Here is a 27,856-nt window from a genome sequence, read left to right as displayed (position 1 = left end):
GCCACCCATGGCCCAACACTGACACGCCCACGCCCTCAGGAATGAGTTAGACATCATGGTCACCGAGGGAACCAACCTGGTAAGTCACGCAAGTGTTTCCTACGACGTGGTGACGAGTGACACACGGCCCAGGGTGACCCCGCCCCTCGCCCGCCTCACACACACACACCCCGACCTGGACACCACTTCCGCTCCCCTGCTCTCGAACCAGCAGCACCTCCCCACCCCCTCTGTGACCCCCTAGCCATGACCTAGCAGAAGCGTCTGCTGTTGACCTAAACGGCAGAAGTATCATTTTAGCCGCGTTAGCAGTGCCCTGGTATGGCCTATCATCATCCCACCCACTGCCGGTGGTGTCAGACCCGCTCTTCTCCACCCATTCTTCAGGAAAATAGGTTTACACGTCCTGGAGGTTGGCACTGTTGAACTTGTTGCATGTTAGTTACTGTAGCGTGTGGGGTGGTGGGGGGCAGTGGGTCGGTGGGGCGTTGTCTGGTGGTATCTTCGATGGATGGTATTGGCTTAAAGCACAAGCTGACCGAAGGAGAGTCGTGTCGCCACCGCGGTCCGCCGCCGCCGCCTCCGCCTAGACCTTACAGGGAAGGTCGGGTTCCTTGTCGCCCACCGACGTGTTACTGACTGCCGAAAGTAAGGTGATGTCACCTGTTACGATGGCGTGAAATGTTCATTAAAAGATCGCGTTGCTTAGCTCATTCCCAATTACGTAAGCCTAATGACGGGTGATCTCCAATAAACGTAATATGTGTCCGTCTTACCTCCATATTGCCTACTTCAGGCCTGATTACTTTGAAATTTCAGTTTTATTCAAAGATTTCTTAGAATGAGTACCTTACCAAACGTGCCTGTCTTGCGTGCCATCCAACCTGATGTACCAAGCGAATGACACTAGAAGATTGCGTGTCTTCTCTCAATGCTTTGCGAGAGGCCTTACTCGGAAGTGCCTGGTAACAAGGCATGGTTGTGTATGGGTAGGGTGGTGGGTGGGGGATGGGAGTTCTGAAAGGAGGGCTTGCCTCTCAACTTGTTCCAGCCGAGAGTGGGCGTCTGATCGAAGCCCCTATAGGGAGGAAGCGCTTGTTCTAAGGTCTCTGGTGAGAGGGGAGTGTCCGTTGTCAAACTCGCTGAGAGGGGTGGCCTGTTAGTGTCTCCTCCGAAGAGATGCTTCTGCTGAGAGGGATGTTTGATCTGGAATTCTTACTGGTATTGATGCCTGCTCTAGAGTTCCTGCTGGGAGAAAGACACCTGCTCAGAAATCCCTGCTCAGTAGAACATTTCAGAAGTGTTAGCTGGGAGGGGCGCCTGTTCCATATTCCCTTCTGGCAGGGGCGCCTGTTCTAGAGTGTTACTGTGAGGGGCGCCAGCCTGTCTAGAAGTACTAGCCTTCTTGAGGGTGTGCTAAGTCCTATGTGTACTAGAGAGCGGGTTTGTTCACAAGTGCCTCCTAAGAATTACTATCTCCCTCATGAGTACCCTCTTAGAGGGAGGCCTTCTTTGCAAGTGCTTGTATGATATGTATATTTTTTTTTTCTAGTTGCTTTAAACAGAAATATCATCTGAGGTATGTTTACATACGGTTTCCTACGAAGAAGGCTTGCATAATTTAAGGTGTTTACCTAGAGGGCGTGTCTGCTTCCTAAGAGAGTCTTTCTTTTCAGAAATTTTTGTATGGAGGGTAATATTTGTAGAGAGAGGTTCTTTAAAGGCCTTTTTCTTGTAGAAGTTGAGGGTGTGTGTGTGTGTGTGTATATATTGAGGTTTTCAGAGATGATTTTTTGTGAAGTCTTACCTGTCCAGTAATGTCTTATCCATGCAGAGAACATAGGTTGGTAAATAGGGTGACTGAACTAAACTGTGCTTATCCTAATGACGGGATGTTCCAGCATCCGAGGCCTACTGACTGTGCATGTCTCTGAATCCGTGTGTGTGCCTACCCACTTGATGTGTTTGCTAGTGGCTGCATAGATAGACGTCATTACCGATGCGTGTACAGACAGGGTGAGTGATAAGTCCAGTTCAGAACTGCCTCCCCAGATTTGCCTGCTGAAGGCGCCTGCCTATTCTGACGTGCTGCCTTAAAGGGAGAACCACCTCGGTATTTGGGTTACGTTGCCTGTGTCTGCGGATGTTATAGTATCGAATGTTGCAGAGTTTTTGGTGCTGTGTGTTGTGACGAATCTCTCGTGGTGTTGGCTGGCGCTCCTGTGTGTTGTCCGGGTGAACAACATTGTTGTGTTTCTCCGATATCCATTCTGTCGTGGTGATGTTGATGCACTGCTGAGCAGTGTTGGTGTGTAACGCTGTTTGTGTTGTGGTGTGTTGCCACCATGATGAGGTGCACTGCATGGTTCATCGTAAATACTGCTTTGTCATGGTACCGAGTTGAAAATGCTGCTGTGCTCCGTCCCGTCGTGGTGTGCTACGAGTGATCCTGTTCCGTTAGGAATATTACGGTTGTTGTACTGGAGAGTTGTTTGGTTTTGGTGTGTATTACTGTCGTGTTATAGTTGTGATGGAGTGATATGAATGCGTTGTGATGGCGTTGCTGCGTGGCGTTGCGGTGATGGTCGTGTTGTGGTGGTTGGGCTGTGTTGTATTGGTGGATGTGGTACTCGGATGGTGGTTGTACTGTGTGTTGTGTTGGTGCATGGGTGTGGTGTTGTGATGTTGAGTATGGTGTTGTGGCGTTGGCTCTGGTGTCTTGACAGTGGCTGTGTTGTCGTGTTCGTGAATGTGGTGTTGTGATGATGAGTATGGTGTTGTGGTGTTGGCTCTGGTGTCTGTGTGTTGTTGTGTTCGTGAGTGGGATGTTCTGTTGGTGGTCTTGATGTTGTAATGATGGGTGTGATGTGATCATGGGTTTGTTGTGGTGGTGGGTGTGCAGGTAAACTTGGTGTTTTGGTGGTGAGTGTGTTGTTGTGGTTGTGGACGTGGTATTTTGTTGGTGAGCGTGTGAGCGTGGTGGTGGGCGTGGCATAGTGATGGTGAGCGTGGTGTTTTGGTGGTGAGCGTGGTCTTATGGTGGTGGGCGTGGTGGTATGTTGGTGAGCGTGGTCTTGTGGTGGTGAGCGTGGTGTTTTGTTGGTGAGTGTGGTGGTGTGCGTGATGTTGTGGTGGTGAGCGTGGTGTTTCGTTGGTGAGTGTGGTGGTGTGCGTGATGTTGTGGTGGTGAGCGTGGTGTTTTGTAAGTGAGCGTGTCGTGTTGATATGCGTGGTGTTGTGTTAGTGGGTGTGGTGTTGTGGAGGTGAGCGTGATGTTGTGGTGGTGAGCGTGGTGTTGTGGTGGTGGGTGTGGTATTGTGGTGGTGAGTGTGGTGTTGTGGTGATGGGTTTGATGTTTTGTTGGTAAGCATGGTGTTATGGTGGGGGGCGTGGCGTGGTATTGTGGTGAGCGTGGTTTGTTAGTGAGCGTGGTGATGTGTGTGATGTTGTGCGAGATGTTGTGGTGGTGGGCGTGGTGGTGTGCTTGATGTTGTGGTGGTGAGCGTGGTGTTGTGGTGGTGGGCGTGGTTTTGTGTTGGGCCTGGAGTTATGTTTGATGTGTGTGGTGTGGATGGGTTTAGTGTTGGATGAGTGGGCGTGGTGTTTTGTTGATGGGTTTGGTGTTGTAATGGTGGGCGGAGTGCTGTGGTGTTGAGTTGATTGACGTGTTGGTGTGTGTGGTGTTGGGTTTCATGGACGTGTTGGTGTGTGTGGTGTTGGGTTTGGTATTGCAGTGGTGGATGTTGTGTTTGTGGGTATTGTGTTGTTTGTGCTGTTGTGTTAGTGGGTGTGGTTGTGGATGTGATGTTGTGGTAGTGATTGTGATACTGTGGTTGTGGTAGTGATTGTGATATTGTGGTGAAGGATGTTATGCAGTCGGATAGGGTTCGGTGGCGTGTGGTGGTGGATATGTTATTGTGGTGGTGTGGGAAGCAGTGATTGGTTATGCTTATGGTTGTGAGGGTATTGTGGTGCTTTGACAGTGGTGATGATGATGTGGTGGATGCGGTGTTTTTGTGGTTGGTAAGGTGTTTTGTTGGTGGGTGTCATGTTGTGGCAATGATGGTGGTGGGTGGGATGTGGTGAGGGAGTATTGCCATGGTGTTATATAGCTATGTGTTCTGTGTTGTGATGTGGTTTAATCTCGAGGATGGTAGTGTGTTATGGTAGTGTGACGGTGAATTAGTTGCTTTTTTAGGGGAGGGGTGCAGTGTTGCCGTTGTGGCAGTGTGTGTTGCTGTGTTGATACATTTTAAGTGTTGCTGTGATATAATGAGTATTACTATGATGTGGTGGTACGCATCGCGCTATATTATGATGAGTAAGTCTGTGGTATTTGTGTAAAGCGTTTTGTTGTGGCGACTATTTTCTTGTGCTGCGATAGGGGGGGGCGGGGGACGTTCTTGTTGTGGTGACGATGGTGGGCATTTTGTGGTGAGTTATTGATGCGTACGTCTCCGTTGGGGGGGAGGGAACTTGACACTGTCCCGGGAGGTCCTTTAACGATTTCCAATAACGGTAGTATGAAGGATAGGCCGCCGCTGGTACCCACCCACCCCCAAACCATGCCGCAGTTGGCAGCTTCACCCTCAGCGCATATATATATATATATATATATATATATATATATATATATATATATATATATATATATATATATATATATATGATGTGAGATGTGCTTGAACTGTGCTTGAACATGCTCTTGGATTTGGTTTTAGCCAACTGTGCTCTGTCACTCGCCAGCACGCACCCATATTCTGCCACTGTTAACTTTCTCCAGACCTTCATTACCCACGTACATCACCAGCACCATCATTAGCAACATCGTTAATGAAAGAGACACGTGGGATCTCCCTCGTGTGGGATATACGCCCTGGCAAATACTCTCATTAGGTAAGTCGAAATGATGGTAGACCTCGCCATGTGGCGCGGTGATGGTTGGGGGAGGAAGATGGGAGGTAGGAGCTGTCTTCACCAACAGCTTGGCAGATCAGCTGACACTGAGATGAAGGGCAGAGTCGCCCGACGACAGCATGGGAGGTTAAGAGGCCTTGATGTAGAGGAGACGCGGGGTGGAGAACTGACAGAGGAAAGGACCGGTGGAGAGCCAGGGGCTGGACGGGTCCGGCATATTAGTCAGGAAGGAGACATTTAGACATGTAAGGGAGATGTGAGTTGTGGCCAAGCTGTGGAGGGAGACGTTTTAGCACATGTTCGAGGTGGTTCGTGTGTGTGGGTGATTATGATGCGTGTGGCGCGTGAACTGTATACAGATAGAAGCACCTGTTAGGGAACAGTGCAGCCGGTCCCCCATGGTGGAGGGAGCGAGGGAGAGGAGAAAGGGGAGGCTCAGATAAGAGGACTGAGGGTGTGTGAGAGTCCTCCACACATGTTATGTAGAACAGCACGGTATTGAGCGAGGGAGGGAGGGAGCGAGCGAGGCGCCACGGAAGACTAACGCGGTTAAAATTGTTGAACTACAACTATTGACAGGGTTGAGGGAGGAGGAGGAGGAAGCAAGGTTAAGAGCAAGGAGAGAGCATAGCCTTGTGTGTCAGAGGAGAGAGACCTGGCCATCCGAGCTCCTGAGTTTTCAGCCGTCGAGACGGATGGTAGTAAAGTCTTTGAAGTTGGCGTCGTCTTTCACGGAGGCCAGCCAGGCTAGCTATCTTCCACGGCCCCTGTAAGATTCGCCTGGACTCATCTGTTGGATAAGAACCGCACATGGTAATCAATGATTGAGTTCAATGTCGTTAAGCAAACCTTTCTGTGAGGTAAAACTGGAAGGAACCTCTTTTTCTTTCTGTGCTGTTTTCTTAACGCGGGTTTAGTGGAAAGGGCTCTTTACTCGTGTACCACGAAAAATGAGTTGCACGGTTGTTTTCTTGTGGAACAGACGATGACGCAGCAGTGCTTCAGGTGCGGTCGACTGCGGCAAATATCAAATCAAAATCTGCTTGAGCGAGCAAAGTCTTTGACCAAGTGAATTGGTGACTGCCGCTGACGACGTCATGTAGTGCGGGACTCCAAGGAAGCTGGAAGGCTGTGTGGTGTAGGCCGGACATTTGCCACACTCCAGAGGAATGATGAGAGCAAACGTCTGCCAAGCTTCCTTGGAGTCCAGCTTCCTTGGACACACACACACACACACACACACACACACATACCCGGCCTTGGTTTCTTGGCCTCCTCTAACCACTGCAGTCAGACCAGTCCCTAGGAACTGGTCGATTCCTGGGAGACCCCAAGCACGGGATTTGCTTCTGCTCTGGTGTAAACCCTTTTATTAGATCATCAGTGACTTTGATCTGGATAACCAGTGATGTATAACTGCATAAGAGATTTCTGGACTTGACGTGCACAGTTTGCACGGTAGAACTTGACGTGCACAGTTTGCACGGTAGAACTTGACGTGCACAGTTCGTTCGTTAGGGTTGTGGGTGGAAGGCAATATAGTGTAATGACGCTTCCACCCTCACCTTTCTCATGCCACATGCATCTTTTGCACATGCCATCACTGCTTCCCTAAATACATGCCATTACCTCACCCCCCTCACCCCCCATGTCATTTGCTCTCACCTTTTGCCGTTCTGCTCACTCTTGGACCGGGGGGAGACTCTGGAAATGCCCCACTACCAGGGGGTATTATTTTGTTTTGTTTTGATTCGCCCTGTCTGTCAGTCGTTGATTGTTGATCATGCTGGAGGACCTGATCCAGCAAGTCTGATGACAATGCTCAGTGAGTGGGAGGGTCTGTCAATGCTCTGTGAGTTGGAGGGTTACCTGATGGCAGTAAGGCCAGTGGTGGAACTAATGGGTGTTGAGGGGGGAAGGGTCCCAGGAAGCAGCTAGGTCAGTGTTGGACGTAATGGGGAGGGACTTTTTGGAAGGGGCTAGATGAGTAGGGGGCTTCCAGGATGTAGTCGACAATGGCCACCTGATGGGAAGGGGTTTCTTGGAAGTAGGTAGGTCAGCGATGGGCCAAGTGATGACATATAACATTGGCAGATGGTAAGAACGCTTGGACTGCAGTCTGTAGGAGCATCAGACTAGTTTCAGTTGGAGAAGATAGGTCATAGTCAATATCACTCCGGCCCGTCCCTCTCTACATGGAACAGTTGAAGGTATTAGTTTGTTTTGCGAGATCCAGAGATAGCGGGGAGAGTGTTGGAGCAGGGTTATCAGTTAGGGTAGCTATGTGGGGGAGAGTGTTCAAGGAGGGTAGCATTTAGGGTGATGGTGTGGGAGAGTGTTGGAGGGTGACTGTCAGGTATGTGGGGAATAAAAGTTGCAGGAGGATGACTTGGGGTGACCATATTGAAGAGAATGTTGGTGGAGGGCAACTGTTGAGGGTGGCGATACGGGGAGAGTGTTGTGTGTGTTATGCCAGGTAGGAAGGGTGCGGTGGGCCTCACTTTTACACACACACACACACACACACACACACACACACACACACACACACACACACACACACTAGGGGGGCTTCCTGAAAGGATTGAGGAGGACCGATGTTACTGTGATCGTATCTTCGGAAGGCTCCGATTTGCAGCACAGCCAAGATGCTTATTCGTGTGGCTCCACTGCACCACTTCTTCACCCAGTATCTTTCCATTTTATCTTGGGTCGTTAGCATCAGCCTTTTTAAGAGCCGCAGGGGATGTAGAGGTTTAGCGATGCAACCTAGGAGCTCGTACAGATCGTCGTCAGAGATGAACATGGTGCTGTGGTCGGAGCATAAGGGAGATGGGTTGACATGCTGGTAGATGCTGTGGATGGGTAGGTGTTGGTGTGCCTCTTCCCAGTACGCTAGTGGGTAGATAACTTTGTTCATTTTCCGTCGTTGTTTCAGTACAATGAACTCGTACGCCATTATAGTATAGGATCTGCCAATCCCGACGCTGGCTGACGCTGGTGGGAGTTTATTCTCTGGCTAAGATAGACGCTGGGGGTAAGTGGATTATATTGACCGGAGCTCCGGCTGGATCGCCGCGGCCCTTTGTATTAGTCGTTGAACTGACTTATGGCGTCTGTTGTGGTGTGACTTCTGGCTGGGGTTTGGTGTGGCGTGCGTAGTAGGGGCAAGTCAGGCGACGGGCCACTTATCCAGGCTAGGAAACATGAGGATATTGTGAACCGCCTTCAACTGCCAAGTCACAGTAAGTTACATTGGATTACATTCCCAATTGGGGAATTAATCTCAAGCATTTAGCTGTCAGTCTGCCGTATTGGATTGGCAGAGTGTCAGAACGTCAGGGGGCTACACGTAGGGCTTAGGTTGTGTTCTGTGGGTGACCAATAGTGTTTAGATTGGGTCTTGAGAACACGGAGGATGTCTCCAAGTTGGAGATCTTTTACAGTGTAAGTGCCGCTAGTCTCCCAGTGTATATGGGATGCCATTGGTGCAAAGTTTGATGAAGTCAATCTATGTATTTTCTTTGATTGCTGTTGACGCTTGAACATATATATATACAACCCTTTACATTACGAGAAATTAACACTTTGGTCATATTGCGGAGGATTACGCATCAAAGCGGTTGCGTATTTGAGGCTTGTGGTGTGTGTGGTAAATGTTGTCATGATTAGTCCAAGCGTATCTCCTGAATGGTTGGTAACACAGAGCATCACGTAAGCTTGTTCTGCACACCCCATCAAAGAGTAACAAGTGCCTGGTACATGTGAACTCTGACAGGTAGCAGCCAGAGGCGTAAAGAATATGATAGTAGGGTTGAGGGTTTAGAATTCAGCCTTACCTGCAAGGAATGGTGTGTGTATTTTCACTTGATTTATATGAATATCGTATTCGTGTTTTTTTTTTTATGGCTCTGTTGTGTGCTTTTTTTTTTTTTTTATGACGCATCACGCATCGTTTTCTTTCCGGTCATCTCTTTCATAACAAAATGTTGGCACCGGAAGCATCGCGTTGGTTTCAGCGTGTGGTCGTTGGCTCACGTAGAATACACACAGCTGGTGTTAGATGTCAAGATGCTGTTTCTAGAGTGCGACATTGTGTTAGTCCTTGCACATGGCCTTACTCTGCACTGGACCTGCCACTGGAGTCGACAAACGTAACAGCATCAACTTTGTTCAGTCAAAACCCGACTTGACGTTGCAGAACGTGGAACCTGACCTTCGAAACAGTGCTGAACGAAGGACAAACTGGAGTGTAAAACTTGGTGGAAGTATTAGGATATTATCTTACATGAAGTGGAACATTGAGAGAGTACCACTCTACCCTTACGTCTTTACGAAGTGGTATCTTAACTTCGCAAACAACTTTGGACACATACGTAACTGCATGAAGCATAGAGCGACTGTTTCAGTGCACACGGGTTCCATGACCATTTGCACGGGCTGTCATTAATACCCCATGTATACCCAGACACATATATGTTTATCCCCTCTTCCTTGCGGTGTAATAGCAGCACTGGACAGATTCCGCTCCATTGATTTGAGGCAAGTGTACCAAGAGATCTGTCAACATGTTGAGTCCAAGAGCAGCGATTGCCTCGCAGGGCATCTGTGACTCTGTAGTCTTGACTACCAGATCACCCTCACCTTCTACAGTGTTGCGTGTGTCTCACCAGTACACCCGCTGTAGTGATATCAACATGGACGTGCAGGGGAGGGCGGCTGCATGTACTGGGTAGATGACGACGGGGAACTGCGAGTCGCAGGCTGGGCCACAGAACAAAGAACCACCTTCTAAACCCACCACAGGTTTACAGAGTTCGAATGAGTGCCATAAGGTAGGTCGTTCAACCTCAATGCACGTAATTGATTTGAGTGACGCCGTCAATACTCAAGGGTCGTCCCCGTTATGCTGAAAGCTCGGAATTTGGAGCTAACGAGGTTAAATGAAGCTTTGTGTACCCTGGGGGAAAGTAAACAGAAAATGGGTATTGATCTCCAGACCTAGCTAGAGTCATGCCACACCGAGGAAGGAGACGTCCTAAATCATTTTTTTTAAACGTCCAAAAAAATGGTCAAAATCTCGTTAATTTACCACGTGAGCAGAGCGACTGACTGTGTAAGTAGCGCTGTTGACAGGGTATGATCAAATTGGTGTCTGCTGGGTGAGAGGCTTGTGGTATACAAGTCAGTTTCCTTCCATGTTCAATTACATTTTGAGTTGGAAATTTATAAGTCGTTCATATTTAGAGTGGTCATTTAAGTCCGAGAAGCGTTTTAGTTTGTATATGTATTGTTTACTTCGTGAAAATAAGCACTGCAGCAAATGACATTGATTTAGTGTCGCCTTAGTTGTGATCTTGCGGATCCTGTAACCAACAAAGCCAGAACGGTGGAGCGTGAATTATGACAGAAGTTGCCTCATATTTTGAACTTAAAGCATGGGAGTTGGGAGACTACTGTCGTAATGGCAGTTGCTATAATTTACCAGTAGGGTGATAGGTTATATCATAAGACCAGGATAAGTTAATGGAGAATATATATATATATATATATATATATATATATATATATATATATATATATATATATATATATATATGGTTGCCAAAGGTATTTTTTGGTTGATATTTTTCTGTATTTCAACGAACACTGCTGGCAAGGTACAAGGTTTAGTTTCGTGGACGTAAACTACACAAGAATTTGATCGCATGCCTGAATTTTGAGCGCTGCTAACATTTATTTTTTTTTTCTTGATATATTATGGAGAAATAGCTAAAGAGATATCGATTATGTGATGACACGCCTGTAACTGGCTTGCCCTTCGTCGTTTGAGAGACACTAGTCTAGCATGAGCAGGTTGGATGATACTGAGATTATGTGATACAAAGTGGCTTCCCCCTGGAACGTGGAGGTGCGCGTACTGTCGCAGTGGGAGGAGCGCCCGCCCCTGCCCCTCCGCCCTCCTCTGGCTATATCTCAAGCTGGTCACGAAACCTGAAAAGTAATACGTTGCGCTAATATTTAGCGACACTGTACGCCGACCCTGTCAACAGTCACGCTGCTGTGTTGAGGCTCGTAGTGCAAGACGAATCGAGAACGGGTAAGACTCCCTCCGTCTACAGTAAGAGCGAAAATGCTGACCCTACTCAGTTACTGATGAACCGTATTATTGTATCAAGGTAACTTTGGGGGGCAAAGTACTGATTCCATGGTTTGGGTGGGGGATCGTGGTGCTTCAGACACCAGGTAGGGGTTCTGCAGCCACATCGATCGCAGCGCGCACCAAGGTTACCAGTCTTTAAGACATTGGCTAATGAAATGTTAAAAATCCGGATGTCGATAATGATTTACGTCAGCGGTTGGGTTTCATTCGTGGTGAACCTGTCTCTAACGGATTGAAGAGCTGACTTCCAGATAAGTACGTGCTGAATGGTGTCGTTGTTCTCCCTTCACAGAATGCACATGGGTGTCGGAAAATCAATAAACAGACCTTCCAGATGTACTTGGATTCGAACCAGCGCACACTGATGCTGCTGCTGCTGATGTTCAGTGGAATACGTCCACGGTATTGGATCAGTGCAACATACATGGGACAATTTTGGACTGAAGTCGACCAGTTCGTAGACTTAGCTGGGCGGCTATATCCATCGCACTGGCTCTCCTCGTATCCTGCTATAGTGTGTCAACCTTGACATTCAAGTGCAGATGGAGAGAGACTTATATAAACGTAAAATCAGAGTTCAGGAGTGAATGTAGAACTCATCCTAGCAGTGCACAAAGCTGTTATACGAGGCGGCCATGAAAAAAAAAAAAAAAGTATTTCTTGAGTTATATAATTGGCTATCTTTGGATTCTGTGACACTACTGGGAACGCGAAAATCCTCTGTACATGATATGAACATGTATGATAAGAGATCAGAACTCCCTATATAGCACTAAACAAGGCGAGAGAGAGAGAGAGAGAGAGAGAGAGAGAGAGAGAGAGAGAGAGAGAGAGAGAGAGAGAGAGAGAGAGAGAGAGAGAGAGTCAGTGGATTAGTGTACACATGGTGAGCGCCATAACCCAGTTGCTTTGTTTGGTGATAGATGGAATGCGAATGACCTTAAAAAGAATTTTTTTTTTCTTTTTTTGGGGTAAGCTTTAACGATGTGAATAGACTCGCGCAAACACCCGTTCATCATCGATTGTTCAACCTTTACAGAAGTCAAGCGAATGAACTGAATTGTTTGAGAGACTCGTGGCATTTGCCGGGTCCCACACAGTTAGCAACACAGCCACTGTGTACGAGCACATGGTTTCGGGGTAGTGTGTTGGTAGTGCTGTTGGCAAGTATTGACGTGGCCCCTTTTGACATTCGTGTGACATCCATTGGCTCTGCACCCAACCTTTTCCTCTCTTGTCTCAAGTCGCACGTTCTCGTTTTTGCACAGTAGCTGGTAATGGACTCTTCACATGTATGTCAACACCTCGTGAGCTGCATATGTATATATTATACTTCGAACGTATTCCATCTTGGAATTTCTGTTTTGTCTTCTAATGCTCCTCCGCGCGTGCTAGTTTCCTATAGTCAGACGTAGTAGTATTTCTGCGCAGCATTTTCCTTTAGGCTTTGCATTATGGAGGGAAAATATCCTGATCGTTCGCCATTTTCATCGGATCTAGAAATGAGATGGTCCGGTTATCCGGCTTTCTTCCCATGGCTTCTCCTCCCACTTCCAAGGTTGGTACGCTTTCCTGCCACGTTTATTATGGTTTCGCTGCGCCTCTCTCCCCGCTGTGTCCCTTAACCTGCCGTTTCGTCTCAGTTTCAGTGTTTTTGTCTCTTTTGTTATTATTATTTTCTGCCGCTCTTCTTTACTTCTGCCCTTTCCACACACCCTTCACCGTTCCCGAATTCCCTCCTCTTGTTTGAACTCCATTCACATTCCTAGTGTTACTAGTCTGTTGTCGACCTCCACGTCCCTCCACCCCTCCACGTCCCTCAGGCTGCCCCTTGACGTACACCAACCTTTTGTTTCCGAGGTTGTCTTTCTTCTCTAATTGCTCTCAAATGCGGCCAAGTTCTTTGAAGTTGTTTAGATTCTCTCCGCATCTCCAAGTTCCTTGCCCTTCTGAATCTCCACACATCATCCCCAGGTTCCTCTCCCTCGTCTGCGTCTCCCTCCACCACCCCCCAGCCTCTCCATGTATGACTTTCATCACTCGCTGTAGGTTCTCTTCCTGTACCAGTTTCAGTAACCTGAAGATTCTCTTGGGTACCCACAGTGTCCGCCTCGTCTGTAACGCCCTTAAGGTTCCTTCCCCCTTGTCCCGCATCCCCTCGCGCGTTCCGGTATCCCCTTACACGCCTCACTTCCTTCTACGGCCTTAACATTTTTCTTTTTTTTTTTTTTGTCCACTTCCGCGCGCCGCTTACTTCCTTGATGTTATCTCCAAGTCCCGTTACCCTATTCTTTGTCCACTTTCCATCAACCCCGTCATCCTCTTACGTTCCTTTCCCATGTCTGCTTCCGCCCCCTGGTTCACTGTCCTCTCTTCCTCCACCTCCCCAGAATTTCTCTTCCGTGCCTACTACTGCACCGTCCGTAGCTCATCCCTCGGCCACCGTCGATCCGCCCACCCCACCAAGCCTCCACTTTACGAATATTTCCTCGGAAGTTCATCCTCTTTGGTCAACTTCACCACCAACTTCTCTGCCTTGTTTATTTCTCCTGCGTCATCCGGAGTTCACCTCCTATTACCCTCTTCTTTTCCACCGTCTGAAGTTCCCTCTTCTGTCCAATAATTGTCAGGCACCCAGGTGGGTGTCGTGTTTTCTTCTACCGCGTGATGATTCATCTCCCCTCGACCGCCCTCGAGTTCTCTTCCTTGGGTCCCCATCCTTTCCACACAACCCCAGAGTTTTTCCCCTTTTGTCCACGTCCCACGATTTGCCCTTCTCATATCGCTCTAGGACCCCCTGCCAGCCGCACCAGTTGTCTGATATTCCCCCACTTGTCGCAGGTCGATACGCCGCCGTTCGTCTACTACTCGCCAGTCATGATTATGTTATGCTCAGCAACGAGACTGGGTATTCCAGTCCGGTTTCGACTCTGTTTGATACCCCGCATGTCTCGTCCCCGGTCGAGGATAAAAAGCATATTCTGCCCTCACACAAATTAGAAGGAATAATAGTCCCTCATTGAATGTAGTAGAAACTTTTTTGTGTGTGTGTGTGTGTGTATATATATATATATATATATATATATATATATATATATATATATATATATATATATATATATATATATATTGATACTTATATAGTTGTTTCTATTTGTCGCATCAGAATGGAGTCATGCCTTGTAAACATGAGACGCGTACGTGTAGATCTAAGGTGTGGTGCTGCGAGAGGGCTTGCTTCCTTGGCCCCCATCTCCCTCACTTGTCTCCTGTCCTTTATACCTGGCCTTTGTTGTGCTCTCTGTGGGCGCCACGCCACTCTTTTGTTCTGTATTACTGGCCAGAGTCAACTGTGTTCCCTGCCGGTGTGTGTGTCACAAGAGCGGCAGGGTATTGTTGGTGCCATCCTGACCCCCATTAGTGGAACATATGTTTGCTGAATGCAGTGTTCCTTTCCTCATAATGTCGCGGTGTCAATCGTCTTGACTCTTCTCTGTGTGTGTGTGTGTGTGTGTGTGTGTGTGTGTGTGTGTGTGTGTGTGTGTGTGGCTTACGCCTCGATGCTGCTAAAAGAGAGCCAAGTACCTTGATGATTTAACTTGTTTTTTTCGCCATTTTGTTTCAAGAAGGTGTCGCGAAAATTCTGTATTATGTCTCGCACGTAATGCTACGAAGGTGGTCCTTCAGATTGTCGTAGTGTGCACATAAAAAGCCATCCACAATGGTAACTGAGTTTACGATGCGCTGTGTACTGAAATGTGAGGTTAGCACGGTTGGATCAACAGCGTCACAGTGATGACAAGTGGTGGTACTGGCATAACACACACACACACACACACACACACACACACACACACACACACACACACCCACAGATGTGTCCCTCCGTGGCCCAACACTGCCCCTCGCCCTTCCTAGTTCCCCCTCTCCCCTCTTGCGTTGGGTTGAGGTATCCCGGCGGTAAAATTTAGTCGGGGAGTATAGTGCAGTTGAGGTTCATGGTGGAGGGTGGGTTGCAGGGGTAGGTATTGATCAGTACGGTAGGTGTGTGTGTGTGTGTGTGGTGGTGGTCGTGGGGGTGAGACCCCTGAACAGGTTGATGACGGCACGGGAGGAGGAGGAGGGGTCCCGAAGCTGGTGGTGTTGCCCGCCATGCCTCCACCCCCCCACACACACACCCACAACTTTGGTGCCCCCTCTTACTCCATCACCACTGGTGAATGGCTTTGCCATGGACCACTACTGCACGAGTGCTGATCTGGTGTAAGAGATGGCGATCATTCAGGACCGAAATTATCGTCTCTCCGTCTGCTTCACCAAGGGTGTACCGGCTAATGATTTTTTTCTGTCCAGGTAGTAGTGTGTCGAGAGGTTATTGCCTGCCTCCCTGGCTGATGTTTAGTATGTGGCCCAGGCGCGGGAGGGCGCGGCACGCCACTCATGCCGGGCCCAGCACCTTCACATTTTTTTTCCCAAGTGTAATTCTAAAGGCGGGTTGAATTTCAGGGGGTTTCATAACAGGGTTACAGGCCACAGTCGATTGCTCCCCTTCTTTGGCGATCTCCGTTTCGGCTGCATCTGTTTTTGGCGACGGCCTTGCTACAAGTTCCTAGTGAAGGAGAGAATCTCAGAAGTCAACAGTCCCGAAGGGTTTGATGGTAATGTTATGGTCGGTCAGGAACCGCTGAAGATCAGTTGTCGACAAAGAAACAGTCGAAATGGGTGTCACTGACACGGTTGCACGATGCCTCACTGGTGGTCGCTTGTTTTCTTGGTGCTACTCATGTTATTCTCCTTGGAGTGTTGCAGTCCCCTAACGTTGCAAGTAGAGGTTTAGAACTCTGAGACGGAAAAGAATGGACAGGGTGTCTCCTGGAGAAGAGGAAATGGTTATAAGGTAGATTGAGGAGGGGGTGTGTTGAAGTGCGGTAAGGAGATGAGTAGAGGAGCGTAGGCCTACAACGGCATGGGCGTTAGGACTACGGTATGGGGAAGAGCCTAGGGCTGCGGGGTGTGAGAAGATGCTATTGGCTACAGCATGAAGAGCATAGGTCTGTAGTGTGAGGAGTAGCCTAGGACTACAGTATGGGGGGTTACGGCATAAGGAGGGGAGACTGCAGAAGGACCAGAGCCGGGCAACACAAGAAAGAGAGAGAGAGAGAGAGAGAGAGAGAGGGAGGGACGCGAGATAGCGGTAAGCTTTAAAGAGGTAGGGCTTAGGGCTGTGGTTAAAGGAGTAAAGGTGTGAATACGATCTCAGAAGGTGGTGGTGGGGAGGCTAGTGGATGGAGCCGCGTAGACTGTGGTAGGGAGGGAGAGTACTTTCAAAGTCTTCTATTAGCGCTTAGGACGGAAGGGACCTGGGATCTGAATGGGGGCCCGTGTTGGTACACGAAAAGAGATCCTATTTACGGATCCTCTTTGGAGGTTATAATGAGGAGACTTGTAGAGAAGGTCGCCTCTAGCTTTTTGTCCCTTGAGTCACAACATTCACAGCTTGGTGGAGCCTTGATGCTGTATGATTCTGTATCCATTCGTATTTTGAAGTTCTGCTCCAGACTGTACTCCCTTAAGAGCTCGGAGGCTGTGATGCACCGCCGTGGGGTGTTTGTCTCACGTGTTCAGGAGTGCAGCTTTGAAGGAGAATGTCTAGGGCTGCATGCGTGTGGAATGTGGGATCTCCCTAGCTAGTAAAGGGTCTGCCTGACCATGTTGTAGGTAGGGACAGTGTGCTGTTTATACATGGAGCTGATCCTCGTATTCAGAATGATTTATTGTGCAGTCATGATACACACCTTCGGTAAAAGCTTTCATTGCTATGCTGTTTTGTGTGAGGAGAGAAGGCGTCATTCAACCCGTGTAGAGTAGTATAGATATTTTGCAGTCCAAATTGCTTTTGCCAGAAATATGAATACCGTTCTTTTTACTTCTCAATAAAGAGACTATCGGAAACCCACAGCTTGAAGCAGGTGATGCCTATATTCATCGGTGAACTCCTGAATGTTCGTGCAAGGCTTGTGCTTCGTATCTTGCCGAGACTGAGCACGGCGAACCAGTAGAGGCTTGTGTGCAGAAAGTTTTGTGTTATTGATTCCATTCAGTGAAGGATGTGCGGAGTGTGGGTGTGTGGAGTTAAGGAATCTTGCTGGCGTGTGGAGCTTGTCTTAATGCCATCATTTGGGACAGCGGCGATGGATGATAAGGCCAGGCTTGGACGCTGCCACGTACCGAGACCTCCTGCTTGAAATTACGGTCGATCACGTCGTCCTTATCATCCTGGTGACCCCAGCCCCCATGTCGCGAGTGAAGACTTGCCTTCAGTCTAGGAGGCTTACCCTAGTTGTGTTCTGGGGCCGGTGTCAGGCCCGCACTGCAGTTTGGATGATCTCGCATGGTGAGGTGAGATTCATGCGAGAGGAACCCTCCACCTTTTTGTATGGGGTTGCTGGAGAGATGGAAGGGATTGGACAGGGTAAGGCGTAGTTTTGAAATGGGAGAGAGTGTGTTAAAGACCGTGTAAGTGTATGGTGTAGGTTTGTTGTGTGTTGGATGTTTGCCGGAAACGGTGTTTTTGGTGCCTTATTTATATATACCCCGGCAGCCTGGGGGGTGGTGTATGTTGTGGGATCCTTGGCATCTCCTCCACCCCCCGCCCTCCCCCCTCTTTTTCTCTCTCTCCTTCCCCTCCCTACTCTTCACCTCTTTAGTATTGACTTTCCCCAAAACGCTTCTGGCAGGAGGGTTGTATAATCTCCGCGGAGGCGTCGATGTTTGGGTGAAAAAAGTGGCGGAGCAGATGACGACACTGTTGGGATGATGGTAGCAGGTGTGTCCCTATTGATGTTGCTAGCGAGTGGGACACTGATCCAGTAGTCGGAGTGTCCGGCGGAGGTATGTTGTAGGGGGTGGCGGCACGTGCACCTGACGATAAGGGGTAGGAGGTCGGGTGTGGCATCTGTGGATGATACCGGAGCGTTGTTGGAGATGGTAAGTGTCAGGTTAGGACGGAGGTGGTGGTATCCCTCAGTAGTATGGCGGGGAATGGTAGCCGCGAAAGCGTCAAGTTTAGTAGGAGTTTGAGATGTCGTGGGGGTTGTGCTGAATGACCTTTAGGCACTCCCCTTCAAAGCTTTGTTCACAAGAAGACGAAAAGAAATGAAAAATTAGCTCTTCGGTGTTGTAGAGGGACAACAACCCTCGCCGGAAGCTGGACAAGAGGGACCTGGAAAACATTTAAGAAAACCGTCTTGTTCGTAAAAAAGAATAATGTAAGTCTTTGCATTTGTCGACATCAGTCACTTAAACACAGATGACAGAGTGAGTGGATTATTGACCCAAAAAAAATAGTGGAGGTTTTGACCGTTTCCACGACGCTACCTTCGCCTCCCCAAGGACGTGAGGTTTTGACCGTTTCCACGAGGCTACCCTCGCCTCCCCAGGGACTTACCTTTCTGACCAGACCTAGCCGCCCCTTATATATATGTCCGAACACCACCAAAGCCAACCTAGCCAAGAAGTCCTTGGCTGAAAACATACAGTCTTGCTGACCAGCTCTTTGATGTCTGTTACTGCGACGCTCTAACTCAAGCAGCGCCTTGTGATTTCTCTACCATGTGGCTCCCGGCTCTTTAATCTTCTTACTATAATCCTACACTTCCATTAGCACCTTCCCCTGGGCTGCATCACCTATGAACATTACTCAGTAAGCGGTGCGTTGTTACTCGTGTCTCTGTACCCCCCTCTCTCAGTCCATCACAAATCATAAAGTATCAGGTTCCAGAAGAACACCAAGAAGAATAGTGGCTGGGACTCTTACGTAATGGTATATGGGCTTTGAGGTAGGGTTGCCAAAAGAAGGCTAGAAATAACTTGAGAAGTGGCGTCCTATGGCACTTAATTGTCAGAATAATCAAATTCTATTTTTGGAGTGTAAGTATGAAGGCTAAAAACTTGACACAGTTGATTCCATCATGATGTATCATTTTACGCGCAACCAGTGAACTGATTACAGTGATGCACTGGTTTTACCTTCATTCTTCCAGGTTTCACTTGTGTTCCGCATCGTTATGCTGTGTTCACTGCGTTAAATCATTTATTTACTCTCCCTTCGTGGTGTGTAGTGAGTTAGATTCATTTGCTTTAGGAAGCAGTAAGTCCCTGCCGTACCCCCACCTTTGGTTGGCTGCTGGAGAGAAGTAATTTCGTGGGTAGGTCTTACGGAAGCCACTGTTACGTCACGTAGATGTTTTTTTGATGAAGATCACGGGCAACACCAGGCTTAAAAGTCTGGCTGGCGTGTGACAACACCCAGAGCTCGCCCTGCAATACTCTTTACACACCCTAGTACTCACAGACTCTGTAGTGTTATCGTTGACGATCCTTCATACCTACAGTAGTGCGTTATAGACCACAGTGAAGATGATGGTAAAGGAAGAAGACCTATCGTGGTGCCGCTTACGAGAGGAGGAGGAGGAGGAGGAAGAGGAGTTTGCGTAGCATCCGTGGTTATTTGCTCAGAGCGGTCGTGGTGAGGGCAGGAGGAAAGGTTACCTGGGTGACGGAGGAAGACATGCCTCGTAGTGACACTCCCAGGTCTCGTAAGCACACAAGAAAATTCGAATTGCTTCACTGTATATAGTCCAGAGAACCTCCTTCCCTTTAAGAATTTTCCCCATTTGATTTCTCGTTTGTAGTTTACGTAGGCTTTTGTATGATAAGACAAGGTTGGAATTGGAGAATGTTTCAATATAACACGATGTCACTGGATAGAACAATTGAATGTTTGTATACTTATGAGTAAGTAAAGTATGGACTTGATTTACTTTTGATCTGTATTACAAGATGTTGGTTACAAAACTCGTTCCTACCTGTGGTTTTGCCCAGGTGTATAGTTGATGAATGGCAGCCAAGTCGAGAAAGGTGGCAATGGTAGACCTGGGTTTGTAACACCGGTATAATCACCTTTAAAACTTGTTTGATTTGTTTTGGAAGCTACCAGGCAGTCTGGCTCGGGGCTGGGCTGTCGCTGAGGCAGGCTGACCTCGTCCACAGAGACTGCCCACTCCGTCAGTATGGAGGAGCTTCCAGAAGACATGTCGAAATGGCATAGCGAAGCCTAGTGATGCGTCCTCTTCCTCTGAACACTGAAGAAATTTGGTTAGAATGTAAACAAGGAAGGTTTCTGTCGTGTCATGTTATTTTGATATTTTGTAAACTAAAATATCTTTTCTATTTTGTAAACTAAAATATCTTTTCGTAGTGCATGGCTTGCAGCCGCTCTCGTGATTGTGTTGACCCAAGTTATCTGGGTTTGTAGCATGGATTTAGCTCCTGCGGCAGTACGTGGCCGGGTGCGTGCGGAGGGGGACCACGCCCTGCAAGGCTAAAGTGTCATGATTCAGCACAGACGAACCATCAGCGGCACTGGCAGTTTAGGCGACGGTGGCCGGGCATACCGCTTCCTGCAGCAAGCACCATTTGCCACATGGTTTTAAAGCCTGCAAGCGAAAGGAGAGGTTTTAATGCCGCGTAGGATAGGTTCCTGTCTGACGTGGACTGATGAGCCAGCTGGCGCCACCCGGGGAGTGGCGCGCCCACACTGGCACCTTCCCGTCTTGGCCCTCCCTCCCAGCCGCTGCCGCTGCCGCTGCAGTCTGCTGCTTCCTCTACGTCACTCTGTCTGAGTCTGTCGAGCGTCCTGATCCCACACACACACACACACACACACACACACACACACACACACACACACACACACTGCTCACTCTTGTCCGCCTAATGTATAATTTACTCTGGGCTCGTCCCACAAGTTGATACCTACCTCATGCTTCTGCTTTATTCAGTTGTGGATATACCAGGCAGCTTTGGTATGCTCCCTCTTGTTTCCTCCCGTGGGAGAAGGTTTCTTTTGTGTTACCTTCCTCCCTCCTTACCCGACCTTCCTCCCTCCTTACCTAACCCTCCTTCCCTCCATATCTCCCTCCCTGGTCTCAAGCTTAAGCCGTAGTATACAGTGCTTGTATATCCCGTCTCCTCCGTTCTTCTCCTCGCTAGTTCCACGACCCGACATTTCGGAACATCAGCTTGCGCAGAGACTGAATGATGGCTGCGATTTACCTGCTGTATCATCATTGTCACCCGAGTAAAGGATCTGCTGTCATGCAGACAAGGGAAAAAAAAAAAAAAGGGTGTCATGTATTGACCTTTGTGCGGCGCGCTGCGCCGTTCGCAAGGACGAAACATAACGACAAAGCTATTTTCAATAACTGGACGTGACGTCACCACCATTAAACTCTTTGTGTGTGGAACTCATTTGGAATTGTTTTTTTTTTCATCAAAACATATGTGACTGATATGAATTATTAGAAGAAATTTATTTAGATTTTTTCTTTTAACTGTTGTGTATCACACGTTTTCATACGAAAAAGTCTTAATTTTTTTTTCTCCTCTGCTCATTATGACCTGCCCCACGATGACGACCTCTGTCCATGACTGGAGCTTTTAACGTTTGCTGGTGGTGTTCTCTCTCTCTCTCTCTCTCTCTCTCTCTCTCTCTCTCTCTCTCTCTCTCTCTCTCTCTCTCTCTCTCTCTCTCTCTCTCTCTCTCTCTCTCTAGGGGGTGGATGGAACTACCCACCACGCCACCACCGCCACCACCTTTTTCACAATCTGATCTTGCCTCTTCTGTTGGAAACACGAATTTTAAAAAGTGGGTCATGTCCATGGGGCTTTGTTCCTTAAGGCTGAGGCAGAGTGGAGGTCGGGTTCACTCGTTGGAAATGGAAATCGTCTTGTATGGTTGATTCTTTTCTCTTTTTTTTTTCTCGGAATGTTATTGAATTTCGTGTAAGATGTATAGGTTGTAGATCGATTATAGATATAAAGATATGTATCTTCTGTGGTTTAAATTTTTGTAAATACACATCTTGCCCTCTTTACATATCGTGATTTAAGGTTTTCTGAAGAAAAAAAATTCTTGAATATGAAGAAAGGGCATTGTGACGCTATTTTATCATTGATATTTGAAATACGTTTATGAGATCATATATTGACCGTATAGGTATGAATAGCATGGGTTCAGATTAATGTTATTCTCCGAAGATTAGAGTATCGTTGAGAGGGTTTTATTAGGCGATGGTGATTAATAGAAAAGTTGCCTACGAGTTGCTGATGATGATGAGGACATGAAGAGGGACTCGTGTAAACCTCTCTAGTCACAAGTTATACTTAATCCGGTAAACTTCTCCGTCCGTCCGGTAAACTTACGCAGCCGAGAGTTAAACTGATTATGGTAACCCGCTCCAGCCAGAAGTTCACAGATTGAATTACATGGTGGCCGGAGGTAAGTGGTATGGGTTTGAACGAGGGCTAATGACAGCTGCAAGAGATGGGTACTATGACCAGCCATTCTGGGTCGCACGAGAGCTAGTTTGCGTCCTAGGTGATACTTTGACTGAAAGTTTCTTGCAAATACTTTTTCTTCTATTGTTTTTACCGTCTTGCGCGCGCAGATCTGTATGCATATGTAGTTTACGTCCTCTTTGCCGGGGAGATGATCAGTCGTAACAAAAATGCTGTGTTAACGAGACGCAAATGCTGTTTGTGTTGTTTAAAGAATTGCGTTACCGAGTTTGGATATGCGAGGCTCGGTCGGTGAACAAGGCTTAGCGGTTCGGCTGTGGTTGCCACGGTTGTCCAGGCAGGATTATGAAGCCCTCGACTACAGTCGGGTTTCCCTAAAAGACGCTCGCAATTTGCAGCCATATTGTGACGCTGGAAGTATGAGAGAGACGCAAGTTGACCTGCAGTCACGCATGCCATCAAGATAGCATACTCACGGGCGTGAAGCAGACTTTGGCGTGCTGGTTGGATGGTCGGGTTGTGTGTGTTTGTGTGTGTGTGTGTGTTCGGGGGGAGGGGGGTTCGGGTGTCGGGTGCTATGGAATTTAGCCCGCCCGGGTGTCTGTCCCGTCGGGAATGTTAATCACTGGCAGTCATGGCACGAGTCTGATTTGGTATGATTGTGCAGCGCAACGTAATCCGGAGTTCTCGGTTAATTTATTTTTTTTTTCTCCTTCTTTACATGTATTCCCCACAATAGTGAATGTCTCCCGTTTAGCAGCCACGAATGCGTGTGTGACGAAAACGAATGTTATGGATGTTAAGGTATTGGAGCGTCGTCTTGCGTTCCAGTGGTTTGTGTCGCGCAGTGTTGCTTGCGTTTAACCTCAATTCTTTCTCGCATGTCGTTGCTAGTCAGGTTCTCTTTAATGCATTAAGACCATTTATTTCTGTTGTCCACGGTGTCCACCGAGTATAACTATGCTAATACCATAGCCTACATAGTAGCCCTCATCCAAGAAACCAGACTCGAGTCCTTCTTCTCACCTTTTTACAATGACGCAACCGTATGACAGAACAGGCAACTGGAGGGATGAGAAAAATGACACTTGTACACCAAACCATACCATTCTCCAACACCATTGACTTTACAGAAGAGCTTACAGTCATTGAAAACATCTTAGAAATAAAATACTTAAGCCTCCGCAACCAGCCAACCATATTCTCAACCCACCACCTCTAGCAAACGACCTCGCCAGACATCATCTTATGCTTAGCAACCCCTCAAAGACACACGGACCACCTGGAGCACACCGCTCGAACTGTCCGTGGACTACCTTCCCTGTCTGATAACACTCCACCTGACCCAACCTGTCCACCCATCCATCAAGAAGACTGACCACAAGCTGCAGCAAAGCAGACTGGCAAGGCTGCACCCAGCGCATGGACACAAAGGTCCAAGACTTCAATATAGGTGATACAAAGGTCCAAGACTTCAATATAGGTGACACAAAGGTCCAAGACTTCAATATAGGTGATACAAAGGTCCAGGACTTCAATATAGGTGATACAAAGGTCCAAGACTTCAATATAGGTGATATCCCATCCGTAAATCATGCTGCCTTCACACTTCACCAGCATATCCAACCAAGATCGACGAAGACTTCATCAGGTGTGTGTCTGTGTTTGTAGGCAAAATTTTTTTAAGGCGTAAAGCTTATAGGAATGGCAAGGGACAGTCGCCTCCCGCTCTGACGGTGACATTCACAGCTCACTCTCAGCCCGCCCTGAGTGGGACATTCACAGCCCGTCAGGCTCGGTCATTCACAACCCTCTGTGATTGGGACAGTCACAACCCGTCCTGATTGGGGACATTGACAGCCTGCTCCGACTCTGATATTTACCCCCCCTCAGCACAGATGGGAATATATACCCTGATTCACACTCGGAAAATCTTGGGAGAACGTGTTAGACATCCTACACTCCTAACTTATCGCCTTTTTGGTATGACACACGTCACCGTCTCTGGATCATACCCGTCACTAAAATCATAATATACCGTAATTATGATCAGAGAAAACGTTGTCAATATTAAGGGCCTGAAACTGCTCAGTTCAACTACCTGTATATGAAAACATTTTGAATCGTTTGGCAGAAGAATATCTTGAATTCAGCAGACAAATACTTGGAAGGTCTAACTATCTATGCAAGGTATAGTTCAGCCCTGGCTTCATGCAGCCAAGCTGGTAGGAGGGAAAACAAGGCTTGTGGGGGTAAACGAGCCTCAAGGACTAAAGGCATCAGTGAGGCTGCTCATTTTACGTATGGGATATATATGTAGATAGATAGATAGATAGATAGATAGATAGATAGATAGATAGTTAGATCCTAGCATACCCCAGGTACCCATTTCATCGACCAGCCCCAGAGGGGAAGGATGAACAGCTTGATAAGCTGTGGACCGACCGCCGGGACCAGGAATCGAACCAATGTGGGCTTGACCCCGGGCGGCCCGTCCATGCGTCACGGTCAGTAAAGCTAGCTAGTCGACGGAGGTCCATGAAATTACCGTAAGTCTCTTCGTGAGGGAGGTTAGGCCCTGTCTCGCAGGCTTAACACCACCAAGCTTTTGTAGAATTTATACAGTGTGTGTGTGTGTGTGTGTGTGACTAGTGGTAGGTAAGCCATGGACCTGGTGTTGCCAGGACGCTCACTTGAAGAATGAGAGAAGAACTGCCGGCGAGAATGAATAGTGTGCCCCGAGGTGAAGGGTTTAGCTCCACTTGTGCGGCTTCTGTGATACCGTAATTGCATCACGCGAGCCCGTGTTTGTGTGTGTGTGTGTGTGTTTATGTGTGCATGCATGCGTATGTATGTTCGTGTGGGCGTGTTTTTTTCGTGTGTGTGTGTGTGTGTGTGTGTGTGTGTGTGTGTGTGTGTGTGTGTGTGTGTGGTGGCGCCAAAAGGGAGACGGACTGCCGGGTATCGATCTCTCGACCCACACCAACTCTATTACTGCCACCGTCCCCGTGTCTCTGTCCCTCCTGCTTACTGCTTACCCTGTATATATACATATATATATATATATATATATATATATATATATATATATATATATATATATATATATATATATATATATATATATGTTGCCTTTCTACCCCTTTTACCTACAACCTTTCGTAACTTAATCAGTTTAAGAATTTTTCATGTCTCTCTTTCCTCCCCATGAGGCATATTCGTTCTCCCTCACTCGCCATGGCCAAGAAGGACTGGGTCTAACTCACTCTCCTTCCTCGGCAGATCTCAAGTTGGCTCAGCTGCACCACTTTTCCTGTCGTCTTATATAGTCGGACCTGCCTGCTTGCCGCTCCCCCCCCCCTCTCTCTCTCTCTCTCTCTCTCTCTCTCTCTCTCTCTCTCTCTCTCTCTCTCTCTCTCTCTCTCTCTCTCTATATATATATATATATATATATATATATATATATATATATATATATAGTGCTATATATGTGTGTGTGTGTGTGGAGAGAGAGAGAGAGAGAGAGAGAGAGAGAGAGAGAGAGAGAGAGAGAGAGAGAGAGAGAGAGAGAGAGAGTTACCGGTCTCCGCCTGCAAGTGAAAAGTCAAAATATATATTACATCACTAGTTCTGATTCATTAAACACCTTTTACATAAAGATAGAAGATACAGTGTATGTGGATAGTATTAAGTTTTCAGTTATCTATATCATACTAGCAAGCGCTGGATAGCCAGTAGGTTTAGAATTTCACCAGAATCAGCTCAGATCAAAGATTGGTCTCCACATCACTTATCATTGCACCCTGAACCTTAGTTCCCTCACTAACCATATGACTTACTTCAGCTCTCCTCACTCACCATATGACTTACTTCAGCTCTCTTCACTCACCACATGACTTACTTCAGCTTTCCTCACTCACCATATGACTTACTTCAGCTCTGATCACTCACCATGTTATATACTTTACCTCTGATCACGTAACATATGACTTACTTCAGCTCTCTTCTCTCAAATGACTTACTTCAGCTTTAATTAATTACTCACCATATGACTTCCTTTAGCTTCCGTCTTTCCACGTACTTCCTGGTATCTAAAACTCCTCTTCCTCCAGATACTTTTCATTCCGACTCACATTCCAGCCACCCCGTCTCTCTCTCTCTCTCTCTCTCTCTCTCTCTCTCTCTCTCTCTCTCTCTCTCTCTCTCTCTCTCTCTCTCTCTCTCTCTCTCTCTCATATGCTAAACTTAATAACCTTACTTTATTCTCATTGTCGCGACTCTTTCCTCTTCACACACTCCCAAATTCAGACACCAGCTTCTGCAGTTTCTCATTCGATTCTGCGATCATATCTGTCATAAGCAAACGGCAACTGACTCACCTGTCCCAGGCCACAAACCTCGCCAGACTGCCGACCTCCTCTTCTCGCTAAAACCCACTCATTTACCTCCCTCGCCGCTTCATCCATAAACGGAAAACGCCTTGCTCATTCGATAGAAACGCGTCATTGTTTCTGTTCGCTTTCCTCCCACCCCATGTATACGTAACACTTCTCACAAAGTATCAACCCTGTCATACGCTTTCTTCTGATGCGTACATGCCACGGATTGTACAAAGGAGGCACCTGATCCACACGACGTCCTCTGCAGAGGCTACGATCTTCCTCACCATTCTGATGCTCTGTGACTACCACCCCCTCTTGATCATCTCTCACACAACTTACCAGGTATACTTACCAGGTATACCAGGTATACTCTGTAATGCTTGTACGTTGTACCTCAGTGACTCGCACATATACTTTTGTTCCCCTTGCCATTATACGTAGCGCTTTACTGAAATTCCGCCAATCTCACGGCATCTCACCATGAACCATACTTTGAAAATCCATTACTAACTAAACAGCAGTCTCGTCCCCTTTGAGGGAAACGCGCTCGCTCTGCCTCACTCAATAAATCTCGTAGGTTGTTGATATGGTTATTTGTGTATCTGTTTCTCTCTTGGATCCATGGCTAGCCTGGGCGTGGATCATAAGTCAAGCCTGTTTGTAAGTGTTGAGGATGTAGGTTGATTGGTTGTCTTGTTCTCCTACTCTGCGATCTGTTGTCACGTCTTCGTTACCGCACTCACCAGCCGGACTTAGGGCCGCTTACCTCACTCCGCCTGGGCGTCCGTGCTCTTGAACGCATATTACCACCCCTCCAGTGGCTCTTCTGAGTCTGGGAGAACATCACTCCCAACCCGTCCATAGTTATCTCAAATGACATCTGTTCTGTCCACTCACCAGCTCCATATTGTTCCGCTTCACTCCCAACCCGTCCATAGTTATCTCAAATGACATCTGTTCTGTCCACTCACCAGCTCCATATTGTTCTGCCTTCTCTGTTATTAATCTAAGAACCATCTCTCTCATCCTCTTG

General features: G+C 47.6%; 1 protein-coding gene across 38 annotated transcripts in view; it reads left to right on the top strand.

Annotated features, from left to right (window-relative positions):
- Positions 1–27,856, top strand: part of LOC139748583 (uncharacterized) — a 978,916-nt gene that overhangs the window by 325,223 nt on the left and 625,837 nt on the right. Inside the window, exon 1 of one of the 38 annotated variants that reach the window (XM_071661661.1) lies at positions 1–79. This exon is cut by the window's left edge and continues 62 nt beyond it. The exons of the other annotated variants lie outside the window; for them this stretch is intronic. Coding sequence (XP_071517762.1) covers positions 56–79 — 24 coding nt within the window. The 5' untranslated portion in view covers positions 1–55. The remainder of the gene's footprint in view (positions 80–27,856) is intronic. 38 annotated transcript variants of the gene reach the window in all.

Source organism: Panulirus ornatus, chromosome 5, assembly GCF_036320965.1.
Source record: "Panulirus ornatus isolate Po-2019 chromosome 5, ASM3632096v1, whole genome shotgun sequence".
Taxonomy (NCBI): domain Eukaryota; kingdom Metazoa; phylum Arthropoda; class Malacostraca; order Decapoda; family Palinuridae; genus Panulirus; species Panulirus ornatus.
The sequence above is the reverse complement of the archived record's forward strand: the minus strand, read 5'-3'. Positions and strand labels throughout refer to the sequence as shown.